The 16,372-nt window shown below is 44.9% G+C and overlaps 1 protein-coding gene across 4 annotated transcripts in view; it reads right to left on the reverse strand.

The window, feature by feature from the left end:
• The window catches only part of RIC1 (RIC1 homolog, RAB6A GEF complex partner 1), a 145,979-nt gene that overhangs the window by 1,777 nt on the left and 127,830 nt on the right, over window positions 1-16,372 (reverse strand). For 3 of the 4 annotated variants that reach the window (XM_049642053.1, XM_049641944.1, XM_049642140.1), the window contains 10 exons: window positions 16,076-16,214; window positions 11,941-12,057; window positions 10,746-11,474; window positions 8,569-8,727; window positions 8,344-8,480; window positions 6,437-6,723; window positions 5,060-5,248; window positions 2,682-2,859; window positions 2,348-2,536; window positions 7-923 (listed from right to left, as the gene is read on the reverse strand). In XM_049642053.1, coding sequence (XP_049498010.1) covers window positions 635-923; window positions 2,348-2,536; window positions 2,682-2,859; window positions 5,060-5,248; window positions 6,437-6,723; window positions 8,344-8,480; window positions 8,569-8,727; window positions 10,746-11,474; window positions 11,941-12,057; window positions 16,076-16,214 — 2,413 coding nt within the window. In that variant the 3' untranslated portion in view covers window positions 7-634. Of the gene's footprint in view, window positions 1-6; window positions 924-2,347; window positions 2,537-2,681; window positions 2,860-5,059; window positions 5,249-6,436; window positions 6,724-8,343; window positions 8,481-8,568; window positions 8,728-10,745; window positions 11,475-11,940; window positions 12,058-16,075; window positions 16,215-16,372 lie in introns of those variants that run through there. The other variant, XR_007460117.1, reaches the window with a different exon arrangement.

Consider the following 16,372-nt stretch of genomic DNA (forward strand, 5'->3'; position numbering starts at 1 on the left):
TGCCCACACGGACTGGCAGGAATCAAGCTTGCTAAGAGAGCAGGCACACAGCGTCCATCAATTCAGGACTGGGACTGAATGGGCCACAAAAGGCCAAGGAGCACGACCCTGTCACAACAGCCACACGGTGTGCCGTGGCAGGTGTCCATTCAGGAGGCCCGATGACGGAGCCCAGTGCTCTCCATCCGAAGGGGCACACAGGTAGCTCAAGTACCTGATGAGCTACACAAGCACCTTAGCATTTAATTTTAAAAAGCAGTCTGGACACAAACGCTGAACCAGAAAACACGTAAGAAGCTGTTAAGTAGTGAAAAAGTAGGCTCGTCTAGGGCAAAACAATCCCAAGGTTTAGGAGCTACCATTCTTTACGAATAAAATCAAAATATTCTCATGTACAACTGTACAGTGCTCTTTATTACTTTCCACTGCAGCTTAAAAAATTTTATGAAAAAGGATTTGATATCACATTTTTATGGAGTCAGATTTCTTAGAAGAGGAAGAGTTAAAATTCAGTAATACCTTACCAGAGTCTCTGAGTTCTCTCCCTGGTTAAATCGTCCAGCTAGGCCAGTTTCCTCAGTTGCACATGCCGCCGCAAGTTAACACTGCCCGTGGTGATGGCACGCCGCTGCCGTTAGGACACAGAACAGTCGTAAGTCCCGTCTTGAAAGGATTCATCCTCCTCTGCTCGGGCTGCGTCCTCCTCGTTCCTGCCGACCAGACCGCTGCCTCCGACCTCGCCCTGGGGGAGGCTTCCATGGCCAGAGGGGCCCCGGCTTTCCTCTGCCCGGGGCCCAGTGTGTTCAGGAGTCTTACCCGCAGTTATTGGCTGGAAGGCTTCAGGCTGGACCTGCTCCTCTGTCAGCTCACTGAACTTCTGTACTTGTGGCTTAATGATGTTTAAGAATGGCTTATATCCAGGACTAGGTAGAGAGAAAAGAAAATTAGCTCTCTACTGCCACATTGGAAATGCTCCATGGAATGTTCTGGATAAACTCCTAAATGCTGAAACTGAGGTCAATGCTAGATGTTGCGTGTAGGGGAGGAGGCACAGGGTAGGAAATGATGCCGCCCCCCTTGGGTGTCCTGGCCAGCAAGGGGGGCGGGGGGGGGGGGGCAGCCTTTAGTGTGTGTGTTTTACAGCTCTGAGCTCGAGGAGCAAGGACTAACATTCTCCAGTAGTAGCATAATTCAAAAATCCTATTCCACAGGGCACCTGGGTGGCTCAGTGGGTTAAGCATCTGACTCTTGGTTTAGGCTCAGGTCATTATCTCACGGTTGGGGAGTTCAAGCCCCCCATGGGGCTCTGTCCTGGCAGCGTGAAGCCTGCTTGGGATTCATTCTCACTCTCTGTCTCCCCCACTTGGGCTCACTCCCTCTCAAAATAAAAAACAAACTTAAAAAAAAAAATCCTATTCCACAGTGTAAGGACCAACAGAGTTTCAGACTTGAAAAACCTTCACAGGGTACATCTAATCTTAGTGAACTTGGCAACTAAGAAACAAACTAGCTCCAAGTAAGGGAAACCCCAAATCCACACCTAGCTGGTTATATAGGACTAGAAGCCAAAGCTCTTAGCTTCTAACCACTAACTCTTAACTTGGGCTTGCTGGTCACTGCTATGGACTGTTAAATGCACACACTCCTCTTTTCAGCAGATGCTTAGAGGTTATTACCTGCAGTTCTACAGAACCACAGATCTCATGTTCCAGCCTAACTCTGAGACCACCTGTGCCATGCCGTTCTGCACTCACACACATGGCTGGGTAGAGAATGGTGACTAAAGAAAACCGCTTGAGAAGTGAACGTGTCGGGGCACCTGGGTGGCTCAGTCCGTTAAGGGTCTGACTTCGGCTCAGGTCATGATCTCACAGCTCATGGGTTCCAGCCCTGCACCAGGCTGTCAGCACAGAGCCTGGAGTCTGCTTTGAAGTCTCCGTCTCTCCCTCTCTCTGGCCCTCCCCCACTGGCACTCTCTCTCCCTCTCAAAATTAACTAGGGGCACCTGGGTGGCTCAGTCGGTTAAGCATCCGACTTCGGCTCAGGTCATGATCTCATGGTTCGTGGGTTCGAGCCCCGTGTCGGGCTCTGTGCTGACAGCTCAGAGCCTGGAGCTTGCTTCGGATTCTGTGTCTCCCTCTCTCTCTGTCCCTCCCTTGGCGCGTTCTCTCTCTCAACATAAATACACATAAAAAAAAAGTGAACAGAAATGAATGTGTGAAAGCACTTTTATTTCTACCAACCTAAAAATCTCCAAATAAATGCAGGAGAACTAAACCTTACTCGGAAGGGGCAGGGCCCACCCCAGGACGGCAGAGGTAACAAGCCTAAGGAGCCCCACACTTACCAATCCGTAGAGGCCCATCGGTCTACCGCATGTAGCCCTGTCTTTATGTTCTGTAACATCTCTCCATCCACCTCCGAAGACTGGATGAGCAGCAGGATCTGGCTGATTACTGAGGATTCTCGGAGAATCAGGCCTATGACGATGCACCAGTCTAGACACCCTGCCTCCATGAACATGTGCAGCAAGTACCTATGCATGAGAAGAAACACAAAGATCGACACTAAGAAGCCGTAGATGGAGACAGGAATCGTCATCAGGAACGGAGCCCCTGTACGCTATATGCCCAAACACGCTGACTAGGCATTCTGGGCTTCTGAAAAACTGAGAAACTCACCGAAGCTGGACCTGGGATTTATGAGGCCCCTTACTGGCCAACTCCATGGAGATGTGCTCCAGCTCCGACTGAGTTAAACTGAGTGTGGAGAAGTTTTCATCCACCATTGTCCAGTCTCCATCCACCATGGAGCTACTTTCCGTCAAATCTGTGGCTGAACCAATACTGCATTCATCACCTGATGAGAAAGGACCGAAAGTTACGAACTAGCTTCATGAAGAAAGTGTTCAATTTGAAATATTAGCAGTTCCTCACATGTGGATTTCTGCTCGGAATTCTCAAAGCCAAACATTAAATCCACTGCTAAAATTCCCATGTTATGTTAACAGTAGTAGATATTTAAAAAAAAAAAAAATTCATTAGAGAGAGACCCAGGCACAGAGAAACACAACCGCCACCTGGGAAGTAGTCTTGCCTGCCTCCAAAACCAATCGAGCCAGAATCTGATCGGTCTTTAGATACAATTATTAATTTACAAAAAATACAGAGGAGAGGGTCGAGCAATGAAGAAGCAATCACCAGAGTCCACATTTTGAGAAAATCCACAGAAGCAAGTTTCATCAATGAAAATACTGCAAAGGGTTTAAAAAAAAAAAGGATGGGGAGAGAACAATCAGTTTTTAAAGAGTTGAAAACTTAATCACAATGTCTGACCCTCTCATCTGGATCTTGGTCCTAACCGTAAAAATATTTATGACATTAGGAAACAACTGGAATTTAAATACTTACTAGACATTTGATGGTTTTAAGGAATTACTGTTAAATTGTAAGAGGAATGATGATGGCATTATGGGTTTGTTTTTTTAAAGATTCCTTTTAAAGGTACATACTGAAATATTCAAAGATATTGGATTTGGTTCAATAATACAGGAAAGGGAAAGGGATCAAACAAATCTGGTCATGAATTAATAACTGAAGCTGGGTAACAGACACATGGCAGTGGGAGGCAAAGGTTCCATTATACTATTATCTCTAATTTCTAAATTTGAAATGATCTCTTTAAAAACTTTTCTTAAAAAAGCAGTGACACCACCTCATGTCCCCATTTAAAAAAAAAAGGCCCAGAAAATAAAATCGTTGGCAAGGATGTCAAGAAATTGGAATGCTTTAAAAAAGCAAGCAAGCATTGGTAGACAAAAAAATTGGAATGCTTTGTCAATGCTGGCGGGTCGACAGTTGCTCAAAAGCTCAAGAGTAGTAACCCTGTGACCTGGCACCCCACTCTGGCCCAGAAGAACTGAGAGTCATATCTTGAAGAGCCAGTGCACGCTTACGTCTGCTGCGGCCTTGTTCACAGGAACCATGAAGTCAGAGCAGCCCCGTGCCCAGCACAGGGTAGATGGATGGATAAACAGGGTGTGTTGGTATACACACGCTGCCACAGGGGTGAACTCAGAATGTCAGACAAAGTGCACTAAGCCTGAGTCACAGAAAGACAGAAACTGTACGATTCCACTCACGAGAGGCATCTAAAGTAGTCAGATTCCTAGAGACACCACAGTGGTCGCTGCCAGCACCGGGGAGGGGACACATGTTAGCCGGGAAGAGCGAGCGAGCGAGCTCTGGAGGTGGGCTGCACGACCATGTGAATGTACCCGACGCTACTGAAGTTTACACATGAAAACGGTGGAGACGGAACATACTGTGTGTATCTTCCACAATTTAAACAAAAGGAACGGCAGCCACAAGCTTCTCCATGAAAGCAGGTTCATGAAAACAGTGAGGACAGACTGAAAATCAAACACCGGGCAAACGCTTGGCCATTAAGAAAACCGCCAACACTCAGACCACCTCCTACTCACACACCCCTGTTACTCTAAACCCAACAACGTGAGTCATTTTAAAACTTCTTCAACTTTCTACTCCCCCAGTATGGATGCCCGCACTCAGTTTCTGGTGAAGGGCCCGATTATTAGGCTCTGAAGACTAGGAGGAAAAATTAAGGCTATTACATTAACACTCACAAGAGAACAAGAAAATTTCCACAAATTTTATCAGTAAAATAAAAATGAGAAGACAACTGACTACAATTCTGTATGACCCATGGCTACTTATGACAAGAATGGTATTCCTTACATGAGCGTAACAGTCTGCTTAGTTCAAGTTCAAGCTTAGTGTTTGTTTCATCAAAATCAAGTGCCAAGTTTCATGTTATCAGCGCTGACCTGGAATGACAGTTTACCTGCGTTATCCATCTAAAATACAGCAAAGGATAGTTAAGGCCAGTGGGCCTTGTTCTAGTAACTATCCCCTCTCTAGCAGATTCTCATGACTGGCCCTCAAGGACCTATAGTGAAGGAGTAAGGCTCTATTTTGGGCCCTAAAGCACAAAAACCTTCCCAGGAAAGTGAAGAGCTGAGACTTAAAATGACATGTACCTCTAGTAGATAAAGGTGACAGGAAGGCGTCTTGCATTTGTGGTCCATGGGATGAGGCCGTGTCTATCTCATGGTGGGCGGGGCCGATGCTGCCAAGCCAGCTCTGACTTCGTTGTACAGTAGAGACCCCAGCGTCCATCTCGAGGTTTAGAAAAGGGTCCGCTGACTGAGACTTCAGCAGCTGCTCTCCTGCCACAAGGCAGGCCCCAAAACGAGAAAGTGGCAATTCGAGATGCACGCAGTAACATTTCCAATTGAGTTATTTCAGCTTCTCTTCCCCCCTACTCCCAAACACTGAAAGGTCAAAGCTAATTACTGTCCTACACTCATCACCCCCACGAACCAGGGACGGGGACCAAAGGGACGGATTGACTAGGTAATGCCGTCTGACAGTCTCCCTCACTGCAGCTCTTACCAGCACTAAACAGGATTTATTCTGTTCATCTTTTAAGTGATTTCCCTTGGTTCTTAAAATGAGATGAAGTTTCCAAATGCCTTAATAAAAGGTTTTTGTTTGGATTTTCATGAGTAATAATGATTTATAACAGTTTTTTTTAAAAGACCTGAACTCCTGCTTCAGATTCTGGGTCTCTCTCTCTCTCTCTCTGCCCCTCCCCTGCTTGCACTCACTCACTCTCTCAAAAATAAATAAAACAGTAAAAAAATAAAATAAAAATTTAAAAAAGGGGAGGGGCACCTGGGTGGCTCAGTCAGTTAAGCGTCTGACTTCGGCTCAGGTCATGATCTCGCAGTTCGGGATTTCGAGCCCCACACCTCAGGCTCTGTGCTCACAGCTCAGAGCCTAGAGCCTGCTTCAGATTCTGTGTCTCCTCGTCTCTCTCTGCCCCTCCCCAACTCGCGCGTGTGCACATGCACTTTTTTTCTTCTCTCCCTCCCTCAAAAATAAACATACATTATCTTTTAATTTTTCTTTCACCAAAACAGTTCCACTTTGTCTTCCCCTAGATTAGACAACAGCCCAAGTCCTCAAAGATGCATTTTTACCACTTCTCTGGAACGTCCTACCAGATAAATCACAATTCGGCTTTTCAGGTCCGTGACTAACCCATTCCATAACTTCCCACAGTAAGGTAAGTGTGGTAGCAGTTATATTCAGCCAGTTTTCAACTTGTTGATAATCTGTTAACAGTGGCTGGATTTACAAATTAAACTTCAAGGTCACAAGACTTAGAGACCTAGTTCTACTTTATTTACATCCCTGGTCAAATGGTGGATGTTCCAATGATGTGCAAAAAGTTGGTTTTATCTGTTCCTGAGTTTAGGAATGAAAAGACTTCGTGAATATCGACTAAACAAAATGTCCAAATACTCGCAGTGAAATACAACTCTCGTCCAAGTGACACGAGCTTGCGTTACCTGTTCGGTATTTTCCATTCTTGAAAGGAGAGCTGACAGAAGAGGCTGGGGTGATGGGAAGCGGCCACAGGAAGTCTTTGTGGAGTCTCTTCAGGGCCAGCACAAAGTTGTCCACCCGCGCGGCTCGGGTGCGCTCCTTGCACAGCCAACTGATGAGTTCAAAGCCCAGCTGGGCTGCAAAGCAGCCGAGGTCCTTCAGCCGAACTTCTTCTAAGAGACGCCGGGCGTGTCTCCAGAGCATCATATCAATGTACATGTTCTCAGCACAGTCACTGTCTTTGCTCCATCTGTAAGTGGGAAGACGAGAAACCTGCCGAAAAACCATCCCTGGAGGGCTCCGCGTAGTTCCATGCGGTAGGAACGATCATGCGGAGAGGGAGGGAAGGGATCCAGATCTAAGTGACTGACTGAGGATAAAGGACCACGGCTTTCCTCCACGTGATACAAGCTGCCAAACGTACGTGGAACACAGCAGGCTTTTAAAACATACTTGTAGAATGAAGTATGGAATAGGGAAAAGAGGAGACAGACACAGCCAAACCAGGAGGAGGGTGGTGACTGGTTGAAGGAAAGAAAGAGAGCAAATAATGCTGTAGTCGAAGAGACCAATGAAAAGAGGCAAGGAGACCAGACCAAAGAAACTGAGAAGAGAGACGCAAGGCGCCATGAAGTCTCTCCAGGGGAATGGGAGATAAGCAGACACATAAACATACAACCGATGTTTAAAACTTTGCAGCTTGGCTGTATGCAGTTCTACTCACATGGGCTGATGTGGGATGATCGGTTTGGTAACTGGGCAATGTGGTATCTTCATGAGAGGCAGCGCCGGAAGACTCTAGATTCAGATCTGGGCTCTACCTCTCAGTTAGTTGTGTGAACACAACCAAGTTTACAGTCTGGGCCTCTGTTTCTTCACCTCTACAACGTGTGTTAGCAACAGTATCCACCCTTACAGGTTGTAAGGATGAAAAGACATACGCACATAAATGCTTAGAACCAGGCACGTACTGAGCACTTAATATGTATTAGCCAGTAATTACGTTCAGAGTATGGCTGAGAAACTGCTGTTCACCTGGCAACTGTTGAGAGTATCCTGTGGTTGCATTTTACTTGGACATAGCCCATGACTGTGTGTGTATATGTTGGGAGTAAGGGTGGCATAAATGGCCGTGATAGGAAAAAGTAGTAAAATATGATAAAAAATGTTCAGCCAGTTCTCACTACGTGTCAGGCACTGTAGTAACCATAAAAACAATATAAAAGAAAAGACTAGGGAAGAGAAAAGAGCCGAGAATGTGGAACAACAGAGGAAGGAACACAGGCACCTCCTCACAAACCAGAGGAAATTCTATTTTATGACGTTCAGTGTGAGTTCACAGTTACCTCTCAGGAGACAGTAACCCATCTCTGTGTGATGTAGGTTTCTGTCTTCAGGATACACTTCCCCTTGGCTCTCCCACTGTTTAATGACTTCTCCAATCAAAAGAGTCACAGGAGAGTCAAGTAAATTGGGACTAACTTTTTATTTTTTCAGCATGAGGTACAGTTGGAAAGAAAGGTAAAAGTATTGACTGTAAGAAGGCTTTCTGACTATGTGCAGATTTAATTACCTTCCTTTTTATTCTGGTCCTCTATTATCAGGGTAATTGGAAAGCTGCCTGCATTCAGAATGGGTACACAGGACCTCCTCTAGGACAAGGAACAGAACTGTACAGAAAGTAATGAAGTGAAATACGGCAGAAGGAAGAAGGGAGGCCTTCTGTGTGGTCTTCAAGCCTTTCACAAATGGAAGAAGGAACTGCATTTGGATCAAACAGTTGTTTTCATAAGATCCAATTTACAAACGCCCTGAAACGCAATGTGCCACAGAATACCCTAACAGCAGCGACAGCTCATTATTCTTTTACCTTTTCCCAGAAGGACCGGATGGCATACTCAGTGTTTTCTGTAAGCTGAATTTACTAGCAGGAACATTCTCAGCTGACTGGGACAAACTGATGCTTCGATTCCTGAAGAACTCAAATCCACCACTTGAACTGGGTTCCTGTGATCATACACGATGTGCAGTGCAGTTAGAGAAAGGTGCCATGGAGGTGTGTGGTCTAGAGAAGCTGTGCAATTCTGCAACCGACCTGAGCTGTAGGCGTGGATGGAGGGGTCTCAGATTCTCCAGAGCCAATGGCTTTAAGGAATCGAATCATGTGTCGACATAGGTCCCACTTGCCTTGTTCCAGGGCTGTGTTGAACAGAAGGGTAGCATGTTGCCTACTTACTGCCGGAACTTCCATATTCTACAACAAGAACCAAAGACAAGCATTCCTTTTGCACGGCAAATTATTTGGGAAGTAGGAGCAACTCTTCATCTCCACCGTTTCTGAACCAGAGAAGGAATGCAGCCACAACGCTGTAGGGGAATGTTTAACAGTAACAAGAAAGGGACCAATATAAAGGACGATGCAGGGAAAAGCGAGGCAAGCACTCGGCTGGTGTACTATAAACATGATGTTCTAAACTCCCGCTGTATTCCAGATACCTCACATAAACCTGACCCACATCCTCTCTTCCCTGGTTCCTACTGACTCCGCAAAGTACTTCCACCATTCCTATCTTACAGATGAGGAAACAGGGTTTGGGAACTTAACGACCAGCTGAAAAGCAACAATACAAACCTAGGTTTGCCTGACTCCAAAAAGCTCAGGTCCACCTCTTGTGGCAGGTTGTGGAGGATGTGACAAAAGTGCTCGTGGCTCTGGGCAACCGTCTGTAGTTCTGCTGCACAGGGGGCCTCAGTAATTCTTTCACAGGTGTAACCTCACCGCCTACCTTGGCCTTCAGGGAAAGGCTAATCTGACTGTAATTATTATCTGACAACCCACAAAAAGGCTGGAACTGGGAGAGAAAAAGTTTCCAATTCCATTGTTCGGGAGGTCACTGAAAGCCTAAGGGGTGACCTAAAGCAAAAAAGAGCTGCATCTATTTTGTTTCTCTTTTTAACATTCTGTGGCTTTTTTTAGGCTAGCCAAGGAATCACAGAATTTAAGGGCCATCCAGCTTCCGCTGGACTGTTTCCTCTGGTTCCGATCAGTGCTCGTGAAGTAAATAAGCACACAAGAAATGTGCTCCAGGCACAGTTTAAAACAAGTTTATCATTAGTTTCTCAGGTCAATGAAAGTGCAGCCTGTCAAATGCGTATGACACTGATAAGAACAACAACTACGAAGCCCTTCTGTCAAACACACAGTGGAACTAATTTTCAGGAGTCTCAAAGAAGTCCTTCGTTTGAGAAGAACCATGTGCTGCGAGGGTAATTACTGTGGCCGGCCCGAGTCTTCTCCGCTTGCTCTGGGGAGCCCAACACAGGTGCTCTGCCAGGACCCACACTGCAGCCACAGTCCCGCTCGGCAATTCCACATGTGAGGAAACACGATGAGCCTGCAGGAGGCTCAAAGAGCTCCAATTAGCCGGTACTAGCCCAAACCTGCTAATATTAAAGATAACTCTTTATTATTATGTTTCCTATGTAACAGATGTTATTGTATGTATCATACTATATATATGTAGTATACACTACTACATTGTCTTTATAATAATATACAATATTGTTCAAAATAATACCATAAACTCAATAGGTTTCAGGCCTACTTATGGACAAACAGGATTTTTAAAAAATCTTGCAGGGGCACCTGGGTGGCTCAGTTGGTTAAGCATCTGGCTCTTGGTTTCGGCTCAGGTCGTGATCTCACAATTTGTGGGTTCAAGCTCCGAGTGGGGCTCTGTGCTGGCAGCACAGATCCAGCTCGGGATTCTCTCTCTCCCTCTCTCTCTGCCCCACTTCTGCCTGCACTCTCTCAAAATAAAGAAACTTAAAAAAAATCCTTGAAGCATTACTTCATGATATTCAAAAAAGTTTTCTGGGGCGCCTGGGTGGCTCAGTTGGTTAAGTGTCTGACTTTGGCTCAGGTCATGACCTCACAGTCTGCGAGTTCGAGCCCTGCATCAGGCTCTGTGCCAACAGCTCAGAGCCTGGAGCTTGCTTCAGATTCCATGTCTCCCTCTCTCTCTGCCCCTCCTCTGCTCGCGCCGCTGTCTCTCAAAAATAAAATAAAAACATTAAAAAAAATTCAAAAAAGTTTTCTGACATCATTTGATAAGATTAAGTTCTTCAAGAAGAAGATATAAAACGAACAGAGAACCAGACTGTGTCAGTCCCTTTAACACAAACACAGTGTCGACACAGGATATTTCTTTTTTCTCTCTCCTGAGTTTAAGCTCATTAAGTCTCGTACCTTTATGAGAAGAGAAGTGTTACCTGTAAGATAATAAGGTAAGAGGCAGCTGTGTCCAAGTCCTGAGCCATCAAGCATTCCTCAAACAAGTCCTTGGGGTTTCCAACGGCTGCAAAAAGGTAATTCCACAGGGCATATTCAGTCTTCCTGGCACAATGAACAACCGTCTGCAGGAAGAGGGGGAACTCGGTGATGAATTTTGCCACAGTGGGAAGCAGAGGGTCGGGAATGGGTTCCCGTGAGGTAGCTTCTTCCTCCAGCACTTCGTGGAGCATGAGCTCCAGCACGTGAGGGAAGTAAGGTAATGCAGCGCAGGACTGGGCCAAGAGCAAGGCCTGCTCCCCAAGGTTCCTGACCAGCAGCTGACGCAGAATGTGGTGGAGGTAGATCTGGGAGGTCCTCTCCACGACACAGTAAGGGAAGAGCACCTCCAGCTGTTCCCGAGCACTGTTCCGCGTGTACAAAGAATCATAGAGCAAAGTGTCATTGACAGCACCAAGGACTAACGCGTCTTCAAACAGAACAGCCAGGGGGTAAATATTGATGTGGAAAGGCAGCATGATCCGCTGGGACAAGAAGGAATGGGGCTTGCGGTGATCCCTGGGGAAGAGAGGGAGCCAAACTTTCATCCCTGCACCTCCACAGCTCAGCCACAGGGCCTCCAGAAGGTGACGCTTTTGTTTATTTGCTCGGCACGTGGTCCAGACATTTTCAACGGACTGGGCCAGTACAACGGGAGGACAGAATGGCAGCTGCAAAAGCAAAGACCAGAATCAATCGTCTTCCTATTAAATCTGCACATTCTGAAGTTCCTAGGTGCCAGTTTCTGAGGTCTTTCAAAACGACAGCACAACTTCTTTTGGGAAAATTAGGGGACTCTATTTAGAATTAGGGTTAATGAGGGTACCTTCCTTTCTTTCAAAGTATGTGTATTTAAATCTAAAAACAAGACAAAACCCAAAGACCCCACAAACTTCATCAATTTATCCTACTTTCCCATTAGAATTAGCAAATAATGCCTAAGCGTTACCATCTGGAGCATGGAACATATAATTGTTGCAAAACGTTCTTATTTACCCTTCGCAAACAGTCTTCTACCTAGAAACTTAAAGGCTGATATTACACGTCTTCCAGTTTCCAAGTCACAGACAATACTCCCCTCTTAAGTTATTTTATCCCTTCATCCTTAATGTTCTAAATGACTTTTATTTTACTCACAAGCTTCCTTTGGTTAGGGTGACTGTCCTTCTCCCGGATCTGAGGCCCCGATCTGTCCCTCTGCATCATGATGAGCTGTCCTGCGAGATTTAGCATAATGCTCTCTGCATCACGAGCCTGAAAGAAAAATTGAACTCATGCTAATCCGTAGGTCTGCAGCATCCCCCACCCCCCCCAATCTATATGGTTTACAGGTGAAACCACCAACAGTGTTTACGGAGTGTGTACCGTGCACAGCAGTTCTGCTGGGCAATGTGGAGAACAGGCTGCTTTCTGGCCAGGCTATAACTGACCACACTGCAATTCAGGAACAGTACAAATGAGTGTAAAACTGAGGGCAGAGCTGAATTATCCTGATAAAATGAGGAGAATTTCACAAGTTCATAAATGTGAGAGACCTTTCAGTGACCTCGCTGGCACAGCCACAGAAGGCTTACAGGGTGAAACGGGCTTGAAGGGTGAGGAGGACACCTGGGAGAAAGGGAAGGGGCTGGTTCTCCAGATGAAGAACATCACGTGAATGACACCGAGACAGAACATTTCTTTTGGGAAAATGAGAACAATCTGACTAGATTAGGAATATTATGGGAAAAACATAAAAGAGACCTTCAAGGAGGGCTTGGAAAGCCAGGTTTAAAAAAGAAGGCAGAAAATAAGCCACTACTTATGATTCTTAAGAGAGTTATTAAAAATTCTGAGTTATCCATTATCCAGGGGCACCTGGGCGGCTCAGTCGGTTAAGCGTATGACTCTTGATTTCGACTCAGGTCATGATCTCACAGTTTGTGGGTTCAAGCCCTATGTCAGGCTCCGTGCTGCCAGTGCAGAGCCTGCTTGGGACTCTCACTCTCTCCCTCTCTCTCTGCCCCTCCCCTGCTCATATTCCCTTTCAAAATAAACTTAAAAAAATTCTGAGGTACTGGCAGACATCATGGGTTTAGTTAACTTCAGGAGTGAATGAAACAGTCTGCCTTTTCATTATGGAAAATTTCAATCAAATCCTAAAGTAGGACTCCCCATTAAAAACCCTCTCACCTGGCTGAAGGTTGAAAAGCATTGTTTTACAGCGAAATCTCCGATATCAAGATGTTTTCACTTGTAAAGAGGAAGAGCATTTTAGTATTTTGATTTACCAAACCTCCCCCCCGCCCCGTTAAAACAAAAACAAAAAAACAAAAAACCTCACAGACACCACAGATATGAAAGGCAGGAAAAGAGACAACTGAATCAAAGAGGATTTCAGGCTCTCGCACCTAGGGGAGGTGCCAGGTACCACTGACCAGTTACAAGGAGAAGGCAATAAGGAAGGGAAAATTGAACGGTTTAATTTCCTCGCTCATTAAATAAACGTGAAAGAACCGGAAGGCTTGCAAGGAAAGGTGCGGTGAGAGAGGAACTGAGGTCAGAGCAGCATATGCCAGAACCACAGCGAGCTGGTGAAGGGAAGGAAGCGGACGAGCTTCCTCAAGCGAAGGATGCAGGACTGGAAAGCATCCGGTGGCCAGAAGGGACAGAGGAGCACAGCGTGACACAAACCAGAGAAGGGAAGAATTTTAGGAAGGAACGGGTGGGACTGCATCCCAGCTTGAGGCCTGTTGACAGGATGAATTTAAGCTGTCGTCATTATTTAGGGTCCAGTCAGAAAAACAGCACAGACACCCTACGTATGCTATTGCAAAGCAGTTACTCCAAACGCTTTTGTACTGGCTTTCCGACACCACAGGGACTGTGTATAAGAAATGGCAAGACGGTCCAGGAGATTCATGGGTTTTGTCATTCACTTTTTCTTCAGACTGTGTCCAGGTAGAAAATAAATGTAATAAGAACTGTTATTGGGACGCATAATTCAACTGGTTCAGCCGGTTAAGCATCCGACTTCGGCTCAGGTCATGATCTTGCTACACTATTCATGGGTTCCAGCCCCACATCGGGCTCGGCTGACAGCTCAGAAGCTGGAGCCTGCTTCAGATTCTGTCTCCCTCTCTCTCCCTGCCCCTCCCCTGCTCTCTCTCTCAAAAATAAAAATAAAACACTTAAAAGAAAAGAAATGCTATTAATTTACAAAAAAGTAGAAATTAAAAAAATAAAAAGTATCTCCAAACAAGTGCTTCAAAGACTGAGAACTTTACTTGGAAAGAAGTTGTGGTTCTCAATTTAGCACAGAAAAACATGAAAACTAAAAACTGGATTATCTTTCCATAACACATGAGAAACAACATAGAACATGGAGGTAGGAGAAGGAAAAATGGAAATTAAAAGATGCGTGGCAACTGTAAGAGCCTGACCGCAGAGGACGAAGAAAAATGAAGATGCAGTCCCAAGAATCAGAACAGTGGGCCCAGGGACTGGCACAGAAACTCCATAACACTTCTTAGGAGGACCTACTACAATTCACCACAACACGACTAATGTTCACAATGACCATTGTGGAGTGTTAAAATGGGCAAATTTCACTACATTTTACATTACCTCACTAAACAAATGCAACCATTTCTCTTCATTCGCGTCCATGCATTCAACATTTTCTATACTACAATATGTAAGAACAGATGACTGCAACAGCACTTTCAAGCAATTTTAATAAGCTTTTCAGAAACTTAACATAAAAGCAGGGACTACATGTATCTCCCAAATGCCAAATTTGAAAGAATCAAATATACCATCCCTTACCCTAAAAACTCTCTGGCAGATGATTCTTCTTAGGAGCTTCAGAGACAAGGAGCCCCTCTCATAAGGGAGGCCATCTCACTGTTTTTAAACAGTTTTCGTTGTTGGGGTTTCTTTAATCTCTAATATTGAATCAAGACATGCCTTGCTGTAGCAATCTTGGTCTTTCCTCTATGCAAGGAGTAATCAGTCTATTTCCCACTACATTTCAACTCCTTAATCTGCTCTTTACCACATTAGATCTCTTCCCTTTGTGAAAGGCCCTCTTTGTTAACTTTTTAAATTCCAATTAACATAGTGTTATATTAGTTTCAGGTGTACAGTATAGCCAATTCAACATTTTCATACATCACCAGGTGTTCATCACAAGTGCACTCCTTAATCCCTGTTGTGTATTTCACCAATCCCCCACCTATCTCCCTTCTGGTGACCATCAGGTTTGTTCTCTACGGTTAAGAGTCTGCTTCTTGGGGGGGTGCCTAGGTGGCTCAGTCGGTCGAGCGTCTGACTTCGGCTCAGGTCATGATCTCGCAGTTTGTGAGTTCAGGCCCTGCGTCGGGCTCTGTGCTGACAGCTCAGAGCCTGGAGTCTGCCTCAGATTCTGTGTCTCCCTTTCTCTGCCCCTCCCCTGGCTTGCACTTTCTCTCTCTCTCTCTCTCAAAAATAAATAAACATTAAAAAAGTTTTTAAGAAGAAGGAAACTTGGAATAGGAAGTTTAAAATGTTGGTTTAATCACAAACTAAGGCATTATGTTTTCTCTTTCCTTACAGTTGACTAATCATGCAGTGTTTGTATTTTATGTTCATTCCACTTCTTTCCATCTTCTTTTTCACTGGCAAGTTTGGGTCACTAGCACCCTCCACTTAGATCGTTATAAGGGCCTCTCAGCTTCTCTCCCTATACCCAGTTTTGTCCCACTCTGGTTCATTCTCCTTCTTATGGCTAGACTGAACATTACAAAGCTTAGATCTAATAATATCCAGCTTAAGATACTTTACAGACTTCCTAATAAAGCCAGACTTTAAGATAAAGTCCACTCACTCTGAATCTTCCAATTCCCTGAATGTGTAATCTTCTCTCCTACCTATGGGCCTCTGCACTACTCTTCTCACTGACCTGAAATTCCTCCTCTTAGATAACTACCACTCACCCTTTGGGTTTCAATTTAAATGGTACAGAAATCTCTATCTAGACTATTCCGTGTTTTTGTTATATACTCTTAGGGTGACCTATACTACTTTCTGGTATGTGTATCACAACTGTAATTAATTATGTACACAATTACTTCTGTATTGTCTGAACAAAAGCCCAGTTTGTTTAGTTTGCCACTATAACCCAGTATCTCCATAGAAGGACATGTTAGACACTTAATATTTATTTGCTAAACAAATAAATAGTTGCTGGTATCACCTTGAAATGCTATAAACCGAGATGAAACTCTAGAAAGCTCTGATAAGGGAATGGTACCTGCTGTGGCATTTTCAGGGTGATCCCATTCTCTGTGCTCACTGATGTCAGAGTGACAGACACTACAAGGAAAGGGTGAGGAATGTAGCGCGACATGGAGACTTCTTGAAGAACCTGAATACCAGCTGTAGTGGTGGGACTGCAAAAAAAGAGAAAAATACACCTCAACATGAAGGCTAACGAGTTTTTTGTTTTCCTTTCTTGTCCACTATTAACAGTAGATTTCATGCTTATGGATGATCCAAATGCCTTCTCCTTCTCATTCCCTCCTCCCCAAATATCCTTTAAGCAGTAGAC

This window comes from Panthera uncia, chromosome D4 (assembly GCF_023721935.1).
Source record: "Panthera uncia isolate 11264 chromosome D4, Puncia_PCG_1.0, whole genome shotgun sequence".
In the NCBI taxonomy this organism is placed as follows: domain Eukaryota; kingdom Metazoa; phylum Chordata; class Mammalia; order Carnivora; family Felidae; genus Panthera; species Panthera uncia.